Below are 16305 nucleotides of genomic sequence, written 5' to 3' on the forward strand. Positions count from 1 at the left end.
AAATTCATTTAACAATGTATCTCAATATGGATACTGATAGTGTTAATTCGTTTGGCATGTACTTGCAGAATATTATTTTATTTTTATACGCCAGCCCGCAGAAATACAAAATACCAGATGAAGAATGACACTTGATGCTAGTGTTATCATGTTAAAAAAAATCTTGTGGTGCCTGTGGAATCACGTATAATGACTTATAACGGAAACATAAGAGTATTATAATTAAATATTAATATGTATTTATAGTTATTGCATTTATAAAATGCAGTTGTCATATTTTTGTCATCGTTTAACAATTATAAAATAATTTACCTAACGAGAATTTTTAAATATGGTATTATTTTCAATAAAAATGATCTTAACTAAGACAGTGTTTCTGCATAGTGTTTTCTGCTAAGGAAATTTTAGTTATGACAAATATTTCTGCATTCCGCTCTTAGTCTTCAAAATCGACCAGTTTTCCTACCTCTAATGCAGGGGGGGGCAAACTTTTTAGATGTAGGGCCAAATTCAAGAATTCAAAATGAGCGGCGGGCCGCAAGTAAAATACCATTTTTAGATATACACTATTTATTATTACGAAAAATAAACATTACAAAAAAATTTATGCGAAGAATGAAACTGTTTTCATGTTACAACTGTTACATTTTTTAACATTTTTTTAAATTCAGGTGTTAATTTTGTAGTTAAAATTCTCAAAATTGATTGTAAATGGGCATCGGAGATATTTGATCGTAAAGGATTTCTATTGAGGTTCATGATCGAAAATGTTTGTTCACATATATGGGTTGATCCAAAGATAACGAACATTTTTCTTGCATAATCTTTAAGTTGGTCGAATTGGTCTGAATTAAGGGCATTGTAAAATTTGGAGATTTCTTCTTCTTCGATGCAATTCTCTTAAATCAGTGTCACACTGCAGATCAATAATCTCAAGTTGTAGCTCTGTCGCTACACTATCAATATCTATTGAAAATGGATCGCGTACTATTGCTAAACTTGTCTCAATTTTTCGGAAGTCACCAAATCTTTGTGAAAAATCGTCATTCAGAACTTTAATAATTTTACCATATTCTTCAAATTTATATTCTGGTATATTCAGCAACTTCAAAGTTGGAAAGTGGTCCACATTGTTATTCGATATTTGTCGAAGGAATAACTTGAGTTTTAACTGAAATCCATTCAAACTTTGTACCATATCATGGGCATATATTTTTTTTCCTTGCAACGCGGAGTTAAAAGTATTTAAATGTGTCACGATGTTCAACGTAGAAAATAGTGGTTAAATAGTGTGAGACGAGACGTACTGAGATAATACATTTACGAAACAACAAATTCTTCAAATTTTAATCTATTGTCAATATTTTTTAAAAAATTATAAAAAAGTTATTCGTAATCAGAAGTACAATTAATAATGGCGGGCCGCAAAAAAAACACCCGGCGGGCCGCAGTTTGCCCCTCCCTGCTCTAATGTGAAGCCCCACCAGTGGCGAATGCTCCATACTAAGCGATTATTTAAAGCTTTTTAACTTCTACTTTCAAGTATTTTATTTAAATAAATAAATATCTATATTGTCTAGGACTAGGTAATATAATAAAAATATTGAGTGTCGTCTATCGTCAGAATTTAGAAATAGTGTTTGCTTTAGTCAAGTTTCGAATCAAAAATAAATGACGGAAGGTCACAGATGTGAGTGCTATTTTTGGAATTATGACAAACATAATCCTCGCCGTTTTTTCTATCGCTTCTTCTATCTTCTATCTTCTGCTATCGGCAACTTCATATATGTCTGCATATTTATTCGAGATTTATAAGCGCTACAGGACAAGCTTACACTCTATGTTGATTTGTTTATTGTCGATGTCTATCTTTTAAAGCAAATAATAAATAATAAGGATTCAAAAAAAAAAAAACAATAGTGTTCGATCACATATAATTTATAAATTGTTATTAAAAATAAATATTGTATTTCGTGATTATTATTTATGTTACTTCAGTCATAGACAAACGTAACATGCGATTCATAGTTCATGTCATATTGACATTTCAAAGATGGTGATAAAGTTTTATTTTATAATACAAAATTCAGTGTATTACTGTGTTTTGAATGTGGATAAATTATCTCATATTGTACCGAAATCATTCGTCGTTATATAAGTATTTATTAAATTGTCTAGTGTTCCGATTGAAGTTGAAAATTGGGCTCTATGTTACGACCGTGCTCCCTGGATAAACGTCAGATTTTTATACTCAATACTTGAAAGCATCTAAGCGAGATTTTTTGAGCATAGACAATCATCGAAAAAATCGCTATTATATGGCGAAAACGCTATTATAAGCGTAGACAATAAGTACAAATAGAAAAATCATTTACAATGTAAGTATAAAATTCAAACATTTTAAATTAACAAAATTCTTCGTTTTCAAAAATCAGTATAGCATAATAGAGTTCGCCAATGCATTTCATAAAATTTAAATAATTATAAAGTAACCTAAAACATTCGTGCACACACCAAAGCGAATTATTCGCCAATCAAGCTCGTATTGGCTTACGGGAAAGAGCACGCGACGTTCAGATTTCGGAAGGGAATTAAGTTATTATCTTACAAAGTTCAATATGGAGCGCTGCGATTGTTTGACGTTTCGGTATCGAGCATTCAAATAATATATCAATAATTTTATATTATCATTGATACAATTATTTGCTCTGACACTGCCATCCATTCGCATTTACCACGTCAAAATAACCCGAAAAAAGCACCCGCATCGATATGGAAGGTCCGGTCAAAAGAGTCTCAAAAAATAGCCAAATATATGACAAATTGATGGCTTTCATTGTATCTTTTGATCCCCTGCGTGAATAAATGTCACGTTTGTTCATTAACAACAGGTAAGTAGAGAGCATTACAGCGGCATAGGCTTTTTTTGAGACTCTTTTTACCGGACCTTCCGTACCGATGGCGGGTGCTTTTTTTGGGATATTTTGACGGGGTACTTGGTGAATATTCGCGTTGGTTTGTGCGAGCCTTAACCTTCACATAAAAACGCTCTAAATAGATAAGTAGGTATGCGAAAATAAGGAACATTTTTCAAAATAACGTTATAGAAAACAATATTTGATATATAAAATTGAGCCGTGTTAACTAAACGACATTGTTATAATTTCTTCACTGGCTTTTATTTACCCTTTGATTAGTGATTGTTCTTATAAGATTGTAATATTTATATCCATAGTCAGTATTCCGTATTAACGCATTGCCGAGAAAATTAAGATTAAAAAAAATACGAGGTTAGTTTGGTATAATATTTAATATGAAAGATAACACGCTTCATGCATATTTATGATATGTATATTATGCCGAAAGGTAAGTTTTAAGTAGGAAAAGTGGCATTTTAATGAAAACCAGTGACGTTTAATTTCAATCAGTGTGAGCCGTTTTATCGAGGCTATTTGACCGGGCCATTTGTTTGTGGAAGAGAAATATTTAATATCATAAACTGGAGCCTGTTTTATTTATTATACATTTAATTAAATGAATATAAATTATATACGGAATACTGACTATCGATAAATATTATTTACGTATAAAAACAATCACTAATCAAAGTGTAAATAAGAACAATTCAAGCCATTTTCACTCGTATTTCTTATTTATTGATTAAATTTGAGTCGAAATTATCTGAAATAATAACAATATCGTTTAGTTATGTAACACGGAAATTTTTTATACAAAAAATATTGTTATCTATAACGTTATTTTGAAAAATGTTCCTTATTTTCGCATACTTACCTACCTTTTCAGAGCGTTTTTAGACGAAGGTTTAAGCACGAGTGTCTTTGTGACAAAGATTACTTTATAATTATTAAAATTTTATGAAATGCATTGGCAAACTCTAATATGCTATACTGATTTTTGAAAACGGCGAATTTTATTAGGTAATTGAAAATGTTTGAATTTTATTCGTTGTAAAAGATTTTTATATTTGTTCTTATTGTCTACGCTTATAATAGCGCCTAAGCCATATAATAGCAATTTTTCAGATGATTGTCTATGCTCAAAAAGTGACGCTTAGACGCTTTCAAGTATTGACTATAGAAATCTGACGTTTATCCAGGGAGTACGGTCGTAACATAGAGCCGAAAATTGTTGTGCAACTGATTGCATTTAAAAAAAATCATTCCCGAGTTTGACGTTTCTTCAAAAATCAAAAATTATCAAAGCTTTACCTTCCAAGGGTTCATTTAGATTTGAATACAGCAAAAAAATTTATATTAGACATTTTCACAACAATTTTTATGATAAATATTTGTTTTTAACTGGCAGTTATACATTAAACAAACTTTTTGCTGGCCATGCGTATTGTTTGCTAAAGAAAAGTCTGCGTGGAATTCTACTTGCGTAAGTGATTTAAATAATTTGACAAATTAAGCGGTGAAACATATGACCAGTATGTCGTCATTAGTGTGCACCTATTCATCAGTAGTAATATCGTAAGTATTATCTTCTTATTTCCCGTAAGTTACCTAACAAGTGTGATCTTTTTCTCTGATCTCCACAGCTTATCTCTTTCCAAAAGTCACCCTTCACCACTGAGCCCCACAGTGGTTATAAATTTTATTAATAATAACTGAACAATATAAATATTTTCATAAACAATTTTTATTCAACAAAATAATAACTATTTTAAATTCAAACATAAATTACTTAAGCCGAAAATAAGATTTATTAAGTAGGTACATATATATATACAATTCTAATTAACCAAAATGTCCTAGATATTTACAAAAAACTTATTATATCATCTCAATCGTGCTCAACTGTTGGTTTAATATGGAAATTTTACCATAAACATTGTAAAAGTACAGTCTATTTCTAAAGTCTGCTAATTCCATAAAGGTGATTTTTCAATTTTGAAGCAGCAATACTGCCTATCTATTAATTAGTTCCTTGAATTTGGTAAAGCTCCACAAAAAAGATTCAAAATCTTTGAGATTGTGCCAAAATTAATAGCCAGCGTATTTGATGGAATACTAGAAATAGACAAATCACTTGGAAGATCCAATACTGCTATTTGGAAGTGAAATCCATCGAGTTTCAATTTCACTTGTGAAGTGATTATAATCGCATAGCTTGTAGATACATGCATTTGTTCAAGGTGTTCAGTGCGATGATTATAATATTATTATAATATGCGATCATGGTCTCATTTGAATGTACACAATAAATTCGTTTGTGATCATCCCATGAGTAAAATCACACCATTAGTCTTTGAAAGATTATAATCGTAAACAAAATTTACACATCTAATATTATAAATACTAATGATTAACTCCTATTATTAGAAATGAATAACTCCTTTGACTACGAGTAGTGAGTAAGTCAATGCATGATAAATTACGATAGATATAAGCCTCCTAATGGTTATTGCAGATGAAATATATTCAAAAGCTCAATTATATTTTCCCATTCATATATTATTATATTGCTTGATATTACCTATGTAATATTATAATTGAAGAGCTAGATAGAAGTGGGACCTAAATTGGGGAGTTCTGCTGTGATTGATTTGTCTTCTTTGTGTCAATTGAAATGGTTAACCATGTTTTTCACAAAATTATAAGCACTCTACCCAGCTTATCAATGTTTTCATAATATACAATATGAATTCTGACTACAGACATATTATGATTTTTGCATAAAAAAGCTGTTGGAATTATGACAGACCACATAAAAAAACAATCTCAAAAATGATAAATACTGGTGTTCGATAAAAACAAATTATCATTATGACAGTTTGTAAATTTCACAACTTTGATTTGGCAATATGCGTGCATCTAAAAAACATATTGATGCCAAAATATGTGAATTTATATAACATAAGTTATGACAGCAGTTAATGGTATCAATGTCATGATTGATAAATATATTCTTATAAATAAAGGATTCTGGAATAGAACAATCAAACAAATCAGTAATACGGCAGCATCTAAATGGTACTGTAAAAAGGGAATATCCATCAGTCACTTTTCCAAAACAGCCCTCATGAGCTAATTTAATTAACTTTATTCTGAGATTAGACTTTCATATAATATTCTGGAAGTTATATATAACAAAAAAATATAACAGTTGAGTTGCAAGAGCCAAAGGAGAAACACTTATTGAGGAAAGCTGTTTTGTACTGCATTATATTGTGTCTATTTTAATAAATAGCTACCTTGGAGAAAAATTCAAATTTACCATAAAGTTTAAATTTTTGCATTTATATACTAAATGATTCTCCACAACCACACGTTCCTTTGATGTTAGGATTATTAAAAACAAATTCCGAAGATAGTTTGTCTTCAACATAGTCCATTTCAGTACCTGAAAAAATAACAAATATTTATTTATAGGATAGGTACCTAATTCTGACCCTGTCTTGGTTACACTTGGTAATGCAAAGTTGTTGGATGAGTTGGTTTATCTTATAGAAGTATTTTATTCTTTGATTCAGGAAATAGGTTCCCACGTCCTTGGTAAGCGTTGAGCGAATGACTTACAATCAACCCTCTGTCACAAAACCTCTACAATATAATAGAATGCTACATATTCTCGATCCAGAACAAAACTGGTTTTGCTGTGGATTTCTTTTTTTGATATAATTTCCCAAATTGCTTTTTGCTGTATTACTTTGTGTTTATTATAAAATTTACAAAAACATGCTATTTTTAATATTAAATATAATTATTAAATCGAGGGTCTGATCAATGCGCACGTCATACAAATTTCATTAAAACCTGAAATATACACGCCACAAACTAATCCAATTGGGACACCATGAAGTAAAAGGTCAGATTAGTTTGAAACTCGCGAAGATGACGGCTTGCAAAAACTATTTGAATATTGAAGGCCCTTATAAAAATATGCATACAATATGAATTTTAAAAGATCTTTTTATATTACATTAACTACAAACCCATACGCCCATGATGGACGCGCGGCTTAAGTGTTGGCCTATTACTTCGTGGGTCCCAGGTTCGAATCCTGGGTCTGGCAAGTACACATATTGTTTTTCAATTTATGTATGAGTCAGAGTATGGACCGATTAGGTTGAGCAAGTGGCTGACATCCATTTTTCGTAAAAACAAAATATGTCAATACAAACCTCCACAGGATCGGACATAGTCAGAAAAAAAAACTACAAAATTTACAAACCTAAAAGAGATAGTTGAGCCTTTTTATCTATGATAACTGTTACTCCATCCTGCTTAACTTCTTCATCTAACTTTCCTTTTTCTTTGGTAAAGTCCAATGTATATGACAGACCATTGCATCCACGTTGTTTGACTCCCACTTTCAGTCCGATGAATCCTTCCGATGCATTTTTGTTCATAATCTCTTTAATTTTATTAACTGCTGAAGGAGTGAGAACCAACGCTGCTCTTGAGGGAAGTAGCCTTTTCTTCACGGCACGCACCGTTGCACTTGCAACAACTCGTGTTGCCATTTTGTTGTGTGGTTTATGCTAATAAAAAGACATAGATGTTTTGAAACTGAACCTTAATTATCAAATCAAATACTGTCAACTGACATTAAAAGCAAGGCAATTTAAAATACCTCCAAAGAGAACAAACGATTCAGCAAAAAACGAATAACTTTGATGCTATTAAGAATTGCACCTGCTTGGTATGAACACTGCATAGATGTTTTGAAATCTAGATTGGTTAATATTATTTTGGTAAATCCCGAAATAATTTTGATAAAATGAAAAAAATAATGAGACGTCACAATAGAGGTTAAATAATCGCTAGTCATATTGTACGCATTCAATAGATTGTCTGAAACTGTAGTGTAAGTGAGTTATGCGATTCTATTACCTGTTTTCCGGGAGTATCTTATTATTGATGATAAAATAACAAATTTCAGCCCAAAATTATTTTTGCTCAAAATTATATTTCCAAACTGACGTTTGCTGAAATACCTACCTTGAAATGTTTTTTTTTGGAAAATGCTGGTATTGCCAGCGGAATAATATTTGCCAAACAGTGCATAAAAAAATAATGTTCTACAGATGCTCACAGAATTAACACGAAAAATATAGAATTTACCATTTTGGTATAACAACCCTTTTCTTCGTTTGTTTTAATATTTCTATCATGTGATGTGCACTCACGATTATTTTTGCAATCATAAACCCGAATTTTTTTAGTGGCAACTCTTAAGGATCATCTGTCACTTGTCAGCCGCCCGTATCCAACAACTTGACAAATTCAAAACAACTATAATAATAATAATATGATCTTTTTTAAAAACCACGAACCACGCCATTTATGGTAAAATAGTATTAATCTGTTCACCGTCTTAATGTGTTCTTTTAAAGAAACGTTAAGTTTAATTAATAATTTATTGAATTATCGTTTGCAATAATGGAAAACTCTGTCTTAAATTCATGCCGGACCTGTTTAGGCAAGGATGTTTCCGTCTCATTATTTGATCAAAAATACAATATTATGCTAGCCCATAAAGCAATGGCTTGTGCGAGGGTAGAGGTATATTGACTGTTTAAATATATGTAATAATAATATAGTACTCCATATCGTCTTTTTGAGTAAGGTGTTTTGAGACGAAAAACCTAACACAACCTTACTTAAAAACAACCCAAAACCTAACACAGCCTATTTATTTTTTGCTTACAAAAGGTTGTGTTAGGTTTTGGTTTGGTTTATGGTTTCAAAAGATCTCGATTACAACAACGATATGAAGTACCTACTATAAAATTACCAAATATATAGAGCTAACAATATCATGATTGACAAATTCGCACAACTAACCGAATGCTTATTAAATTTATATTAACAGGTAATACTGAAAGATGGTTTGCCAGAATCAATCTGTTCAACTTGCTTCAATCACTTAGAAATTGCATATAAGTTTAGAGAGCAATGTGAAAAGTCAGACGCACAATTAAGAAATATTTTACAAAAATCATCCATTTGTAATAGATTTGAATCACAGGATGGCCATATAAATGGTAAGCTGATTTTTATAGTCCGTGTTATAGATTATTATCTAATTTCAAGAATGTTATTGTAAGTAACTAAATATCATTTCTTATGTTTTAGCTCATTTATCTAATAATGGTGAACCTAGCCATTGTTTATCTGAAATCACAAGTCTTGGGAATAATGAAGACAATAAAACTACTGGTTCTCCTATGTCAGTCGGTGAAAAATATGAAAATCAAAATCAAAGGGTAAAAATAAGTATTCTTATTGTCATTCCACTATGGACATACACAATGAATATTATTAACTCAAAAAATGCAATAGGTTAAAATAAACATGCAGTACCTACACAAATTAATTAACTACAAAATCACAATTCAATTCATTCCAATATACCCAGAGTAAAATTTGCCAAATAGTTAAGATGTTAAGTTATGTGATGTTTTTTTTAAGGATTGAATAATGCTACATACTACAGCTAATTATTAATTGTAGAGAAACTAGTGGCTTGTTTGGACAATTAGCCCAATGAAAGGGTACCATCTCGGCTCGCTCAGCCTTTTTTTTTTTTTTTTAATAAAATGGATTTTTGCACTAAAGACCAAGTCTTCCATTTAAGCATAAAAACACTGAAATAGGTTCAATGGTTCTCACAAAATTTCAATTACCTACAGTATGAAATTATATATGGATAATAACAATAAAATTAGAATTAGAACTGCTTCAAAATATTTAAATAAATCACACGTTAAAAAATGAACATTCTTTTATTAAATAAAGTATAATACTTACATAAGATTCAAGACTGTAGCATTCTTTATTGAACATACATTACATCGATAGCTAGCGCCCAAATTCTGATGGTTGTGGGTTCAAGTCCCATGTACGAATGTTTTTTGTAATTAATTATATGTTTCTAAGTCGGTTTTTTATATTTTTTTCAACAATGATACAATGATACAATTACCATTAATAATAATTGAAAACTGTGAAGGGAACAAAAATAATGGGTTTTGTATAATCATATTGAAAGTGTAAATTTTTAATATTTTTTTAATGTATTTTATATAAACCGATGCTGTCAAATGAGGCTAAAATTTTACGATTTTCATTTTAATATAACTTAAAAGACACTTTATAAATTGATTCAAATGTAAATTAATTATGCCATTAAGTATTTCTATATATAAATTTCATTATTCCATTATAATAGAAATTGACTAGATATGTATAGTTATTTGTGTTCCTTCCATGATGTGTGTTCCCTTAGGCAATGCCTTCCTGCCTATGTTCACACAATTGCCACTGGATATACTCACGTAGCATGTTTCTCTATTTCCAGATGATGAATTCACAAAAATCAGTCTGTTTTAAAGCTAAAGCAAAAGAAAAACAGCATTGTCATAATGGTTCTAAGAAATTTAAAATGAAAAAGTATTCGCCTAATACCGCATCTAAAAATAAAGAGACTGATGTCCACCAAACAAAATTCCATCCACAGAAACATCAATGTGATACGTGTGGGAAAGTCTTTAATAAATGTTCACAATTAAAAGTTCATTTGCGAACACACACAGGTAATGTTTGGGACAGTATGATTAAAATAACATTCATAAGGCTTTTCTTCGACTATTTAATAATCAACACCTACTTGCACCAAAGTTTTGTACCCCAGTAGTTTTTAAAGGTGTAATTCTGTTATAAGAAGTGTCGGGGTCCAATTTTGGTTCTTCTAATAATCTAATCCTCTGCCAAATGAATACTAGAGTGTTTTCAAAATTTGTATATATAAATAGTAAATATCTATCATAAAGAGTAACATATGTCTTTAAATACACATAGATTCATTAGAACCCCGACACTCTTATGGTTCGGAGTTTTCAAAATTATGACAAGAGGGTTCTAGAGGTGATTACTGCGGCTCAGTTCCATTTCCGTTAACGACTCTGCCTGTAGTTAATAAACTTCATTGACCAAAACTGATAATAATATTTACATATTATATATATTATGTAATATATATTTCTAGGTGAGAAACCATTCATATGTGGTATTTGTGAAAAGGCATTTAGAGTTCAACATCATTTACAGGTATTTATTATATTAAATATTTCATTTTTTACTGATAAAAAATGTTCTCAATATTTTTGTTGACAGATGTATCTTTTCATAATTGCAATTAAAATTGATTATGAATCAATCTTTCAATTTCATCCTGCCCATGCCTATCCGCTGCTGGATATAGACTACTCATTCTACGTCTTCCATCTATGACAGTACTACATAATAATAATCTTTTTTAGCACTACAACCCTTGTTGGGTCTCTTCCACAAACTTTCCATCCTGGACGATCTGCCGCGGTCACTTTTCAATTGCTTTGGCCAAACATTTTTAAATCCCTCATGGCGCATTGTAGCCATCTGAGTTTAAGCTGTGAGCCTCGCTGGTAACTTCTCCGGCATGCTATCTTCATGGCCGATCATGCACAGTTTGCATTTTCTGCATTATTTATGTTCATATACATACATAATAAAACTATCAGCCTGCTTTATAGGTACCTACTCAAAGATGTAAGCACATAGAAATAAAGCTTTTTTAGACCAACCCCAATTTACTTTTTAATTTAACAATTTTGGTGTGTTGCGAAATTATAATTAGTTTTAAAGTATTTCGGTAAATCAAAAAGGTTGATAAATACTGATTAGGTTAATAAACTTTAGTAAGCGTTGGATTGTTCTGAGGATGGGTTTATAAGCCGAAACAGCTGTCAATATTGATAATTAAAAAATTGTAAAATTAACAGAAAATTTGTTTCAAACCCAATATAAATCATGCCAACATCATCAATATTTTGTTTTGTACACTTTTTAGGCTCATAGCAGAATACATACATCTGAAAGACCATACCAGTGTTTGCACTGTGGAAAATGTTTCACTGAAAGTTCATCTCTGAGAAGGCATACTAAAATCCACACTAACGATAAGAAATTTTCTTGTCCACAGTGCCCTAAAAGGTAATAAATACAATCCTCTAACGCAAATGTTGCACTAATAACTAAATGAAAGTCGACTAATTTGCAGTTTAAAATATACAGTATAATCCCTATTTTACGTTTTTTAAGGGACTGAAAAAAAACCTAATTGGAGGGAAAATGTAAAAGGGGGGTATTGAAAAAAAGAACATTTAAATTTTATGTTTCTAAAAAAATAACGTTTTATTAAAAACAACATTCAATTAAAATTTTTATTGAAATTTTTTATTAAAAAAAATCATGTATATTAGTTTGTTGCATTTTTGTTATGTAATTCTCACCTTACGCCGTTTGAATGTCACGACCCAATCATTGTCAAGCGCGCGTAACTCGCATATTTTGAATATTTCCGACGTAAATCGCAGGAAAGAGAAACGTAAATGCGGGTATTAAATGTACTGAAATACATCGGGACTGAAAAAATTACACGCAATTGCCGGGAAAACGTGAATTCCGGGCACGTAAAAACGAGGTTATACTGTAACTAAATTACATTATAATATTGAACTGACATATTTACAAAAAAAAATCCTTGAAAATAATATTCTCGATTGTAAAATGAGTGGCTTTGTTTTATCGCACAACATTTGCAGTTATTTGTTTTTTTTTTTTGTGGTATTTGAGTTCTCACTTTGTATAACACTTCTCTTCCTTTTTGGCATCTTAATGTGTTTTGTTTTCTTCAAAGTGTTTAACCAATTTTTGTTTTAATATTCATTTACAGTTTTATATCTCCAAATGATGTACGCAAACACATGGTGAGGCACACAGGAGAAAAACCATTTCACTGTAGTGATTGTCAGAAGCGGTACTCGGATCCCAGTTCTTTATCGAAGCACTATAAGAAGCATCAACAAACAGCATCCTGCAACAGCAACACGGTGGTCGAAAACTTACAAAGCACCAATACAAATCGTCACTGTTCTAGCAGAAGACACTAATTCGAAAAAATTACATATTGAGTTAGTTATACCAAAATGTTCCTTATTTCAAACTTTACCGCCTGGAAAAACATACTAATTAAAAAAAATATACATTTACTTAAAAACAGTTTTGTGCAAACGCACTAAATGAAAAATTACAAAATGTTGCCTGGAAATAACAACTAATTGAGTTAATGTTTTCTGCCAGAACCATTTTTGCTGTTCACCTTATACTGGCAAGCGACTTAGTGTCTATATTCTCTACAACAACATGATCTGAGAGATTGACAGAGCCTGATTAGCAATTATAAATATTGTTTTTAATCATCATAATCCTTTTACTTATTCATTTATTATTTTATAATCAAAATCGACAACAAGCCACTGATGTATAAAATACATTAAAAAGATTATTTACATGTAGTCCAGGTGCGTTACCTAACAACCCGTATCATAATCAGAGAGACATACTTTCTTCTGTGATTTGTCTACTTGAGATGATAGTATACACGAAAGGTTATGGTACCAGGTCGGGAAGTGGTCATGACTCCCAATCCTCACCTCCGTAACTTGGTACTTGATGAGAATCCCGCGCGTACATCGGATTCATATAAAGTTTGTTTTGCAATTTGTCTACCTGAAACGATAGTATACACGAAAAGATATAGCACCATGCCAAGGAGTCGACGTTGCTCTCACTCCTCACATCCTCGATGGGCACCGCGAGCGCATCTCTGATTCACCTGCACAATATGATATACCTACACGGTCTATTTTGTAATTCGTCTACCTAAGACGATAGCAAGTAATACACGAAAAGTCACGGTAGCAGCATCGGAAGTAGTCGTGAATCCAACTTCTCACTACTTAACTTGGAACTACAATTACACTGTGTGAGCATCTTAGTTTCGTATGTATATGAGAGACGCAGTATGACTTTGTATATTATTTAACGCTGGCCATTGTCAAGAATATAAGCATGGTGCCATTGTATCCAGCCAGTGTATTGGTTACTTTGGTGTTAGTTAGCATCATTCTACTTCTTCATAGTAGGAACCTCATGGCCGAAGGTCGTGACTCGTATGGGCTCCACCCCTCTGTATACCCAACTTCGTGTTCGAATTAACTACGAATTCAATATGTGCTTATACTAACAAAGCTCACGTGACTCTTCTAACATGAAAGACGCAGTTGTTTCATTTGTGATATATCTACCCGAGGCAATAGTAAACCAGGAAAGTCATGTTTCCAGTCGTAGAAGTGGTCATGCCTTTCACGAATCACCACCTAACTTCACTATATGCACATGGTTAATTTTCTAGCCACTGCTGAAACACTTTTTCATAATAATTATGAGAGATGCAATTTATTTTATGATTCGTCTGCAAGAGCCATATGCCTTAACTCAATTGATATTTTCTGGGATAACAAGGTGTCTGTAGGTGGATGTATATTTGATGAAATTGTTCGCGAAGTGAAGCTGGGCTGAAAAACTTTTGACCGTCTGAATAATGTCTTCGAAAATGACCCGTGCCTTAAGCGCAAAGTGTTAAACCAGTGTGTGCTTCCCGTAATCACAAGTGCGTGTGAAACATGGACCCTAAGTAAAAGAGAGACCCAGAAACTTATAGTAGCACAGCGTGGTATAGAGAGGTGCATGCTGGGCATAACGCGAAATGACAAAAAGCGGAATGATTGTATAAGAAAACAGACAAGGGTTTGCGATGTAATAGTGTTCTCTAAAAACCACAAATGGAAATGGGCTGAATACATAGCTCGAAAAAGGGACAACCGATGGACAAATGTAGTCATCCAGTGGTACCCAAGAGGTAAAAAATGTCCGCAAAATAGACCTAGATGCCGCTGGATCGATGAAACGGTTAAGTACTACGGAAGTACGTGGCAACGCAACGCACAGGACCGAGAGAAGTGGAATCGGCTTGGAGATGGCTTCATCCAGCAGTGTATTGATTCAGACTGATGATGATGACTCTTAACGATGCTACTTTTCCACCAACGATAGTTACTCTGAAATTCCCTTTATTATTATGTCTTCTACTTCTCATTATTTACACATGTACCTACTTATAATCTCTACGCTCTATAAGAATATACTACTGCAGTATGTATTTATCTCATTTTTTTTATAAAAATACCTAGATAATTTTACATACTAAAATTTTTACCTAAAACTATGACAATGGCTTTAGAATATTCTGCATTTTTCTCCTGGCAGAAAACACTAAATAACACTTAGTGTAATCAGTACCGCTGAAAAAGACAAAATGTGTTCTGGCAAAATACACTAATTCGTTTTTTTATAAACAAATAAGAAAATAAATATAAAAAAAAGAAAATTTTACTTTAACCTTCTTAATAAATAAACAGTCTTTATTTTAGTCATCATTTTTATGATTACTTAATAAACTCACATGATGACCATTTCAAACATTTTAAAAACTTCAAAGTCAAATTACTCGAAACTAGTATTTTCCTATAAGTGTGTTCTGCCAGAACAGAGACGAAATATAGATTTGATAAGTAGATCTATAAAATACAAAATTAAGTCTTATGTGGATATTCTACCGCTCCAAAATCCGATGGAAACTATGAATAATCTAAAACTAAACACCAATAAAATGGAATTAATAAATGATACAAACGCAAAAACCATAATTTGAAAAAATGGTGAAAGCAAAAATGTTTTCCGTAATATTATCAATTAAATCAAAAGAAAATATTCCGATGGTAAATGAACTTCAACTGTTTTTTTTTCTAAATCATCAGTAATTTTATGTATAACATTACTACATTTCAATACTATTATATTATCACTTGTCTTTTCTAAGGTGAACATTATGTTTTTAAAGCAAATAAATAATTAATATTTGATGAATGTTACATTTATTTACTTATGAATCTTTGTTTCTACTGTGCGAAAACATCTTCTTGGCTACGCTTCTAGGCGCTGTTGTTTACTAAATGGGAAGAGCTTGTTAATTTATAATGGAAGTGCGGTTAAAAATAGGCGGAGCATGTTAGTTCACAGTTTTAACACGTAGCCAAGAAGATGTTTTCACACTATAATAACAAAATTTACTGTAACTTGAGGATATTGGTTTCAAAGTCAGTCACCTAAATTTTTATTTTTCTTGATAATGTTCTTCAAATTTAATATTTTTCCATTGTGTATAAACTAGAGATGGGAAAACTGGTCAATTTTAAAGACTTACTGCCAGTATAAAAAAATACTTAGTATATAAACTTGTTCCAAAATACTTACTAGTATTTGGAATACTATATAGATCGTTTGGCGTGCGTATGCGACAAAAGTTTCATAATCAACTGAAACTAAAACCAAC

The 16305-nt window shown here is 31.5% G+C and overlaps 2 protein-coding genes across 2 annotated transcripts; one reads left to right on the plus strand and one right to left on the minus strand.

Moving 5' to 3' along the window:
* Positions 1-4641: 4641 nt before the first annotated feature.
* Positions 4642-7975, minus strand: MagR (Iron-sulfur cluster assembly 1 homolog MagR). The gene is made up of 3 exons (XM_085952624.1): positions 7860-7975; positions 7198-7507; positions 4642-6366 (listed from the first exon to the last, which is right to left on the minus strand). Exons 2-3 carry the CDS (start codon positions 7487-7489, stop codon positions 6263-6265), a joined length of 396 nt encoding a protein of 131 aa, XP_085808750.1. The 5' UTR covers positions 7490-7507; positions 7860-7975; the 3' UTR covers positions 4642-6262.
* A 241-nt stretch (positions 7976-8216) lies between these two features.
* LOC147067860 (uncharacterized) lies at positions 8217-15265 on the plus strand. Its single transcript, XM_085952571.1, has 7 exons — positions 8217-8531; positions 8842-9013; positions 9105-9235; positions 10330-10564; positions 11017-11078; positions 11860-12002; positions 12745-15265. The coding sequence occupies exons 1-7, from the start codon at positions 8409-8411 to the stop codon at positions 12959-12961; spliced, it is 1083 nt and encodes a 360-aa protein (XP_085808697.1). The 5' UTR covers positions 8217-8408; the 3' UTR covers positions 12962-15265.
* The last annotated feature ends 1040 nt before the right edge of the window (positions 15266-16305 follow it).

Source organism: Rhyacophila brunnea, unplaced genomic scaffold (assembly GCF_057557595.1).
Source record: "Rhyacophila brunnea isolate RB1 unplaced genomic scaffold, BYU_Rbru_1.0 scaffold_3, whole genome shotgun sequence".
Classification (NCBI taxonomy): domain Eukaryota; kingdom Metazoa; phylum Arthropoda; class Insecta; order Trichoptera; family Rhyacophilidae; genus Rhyacophila; species Rhyacophila brunnea.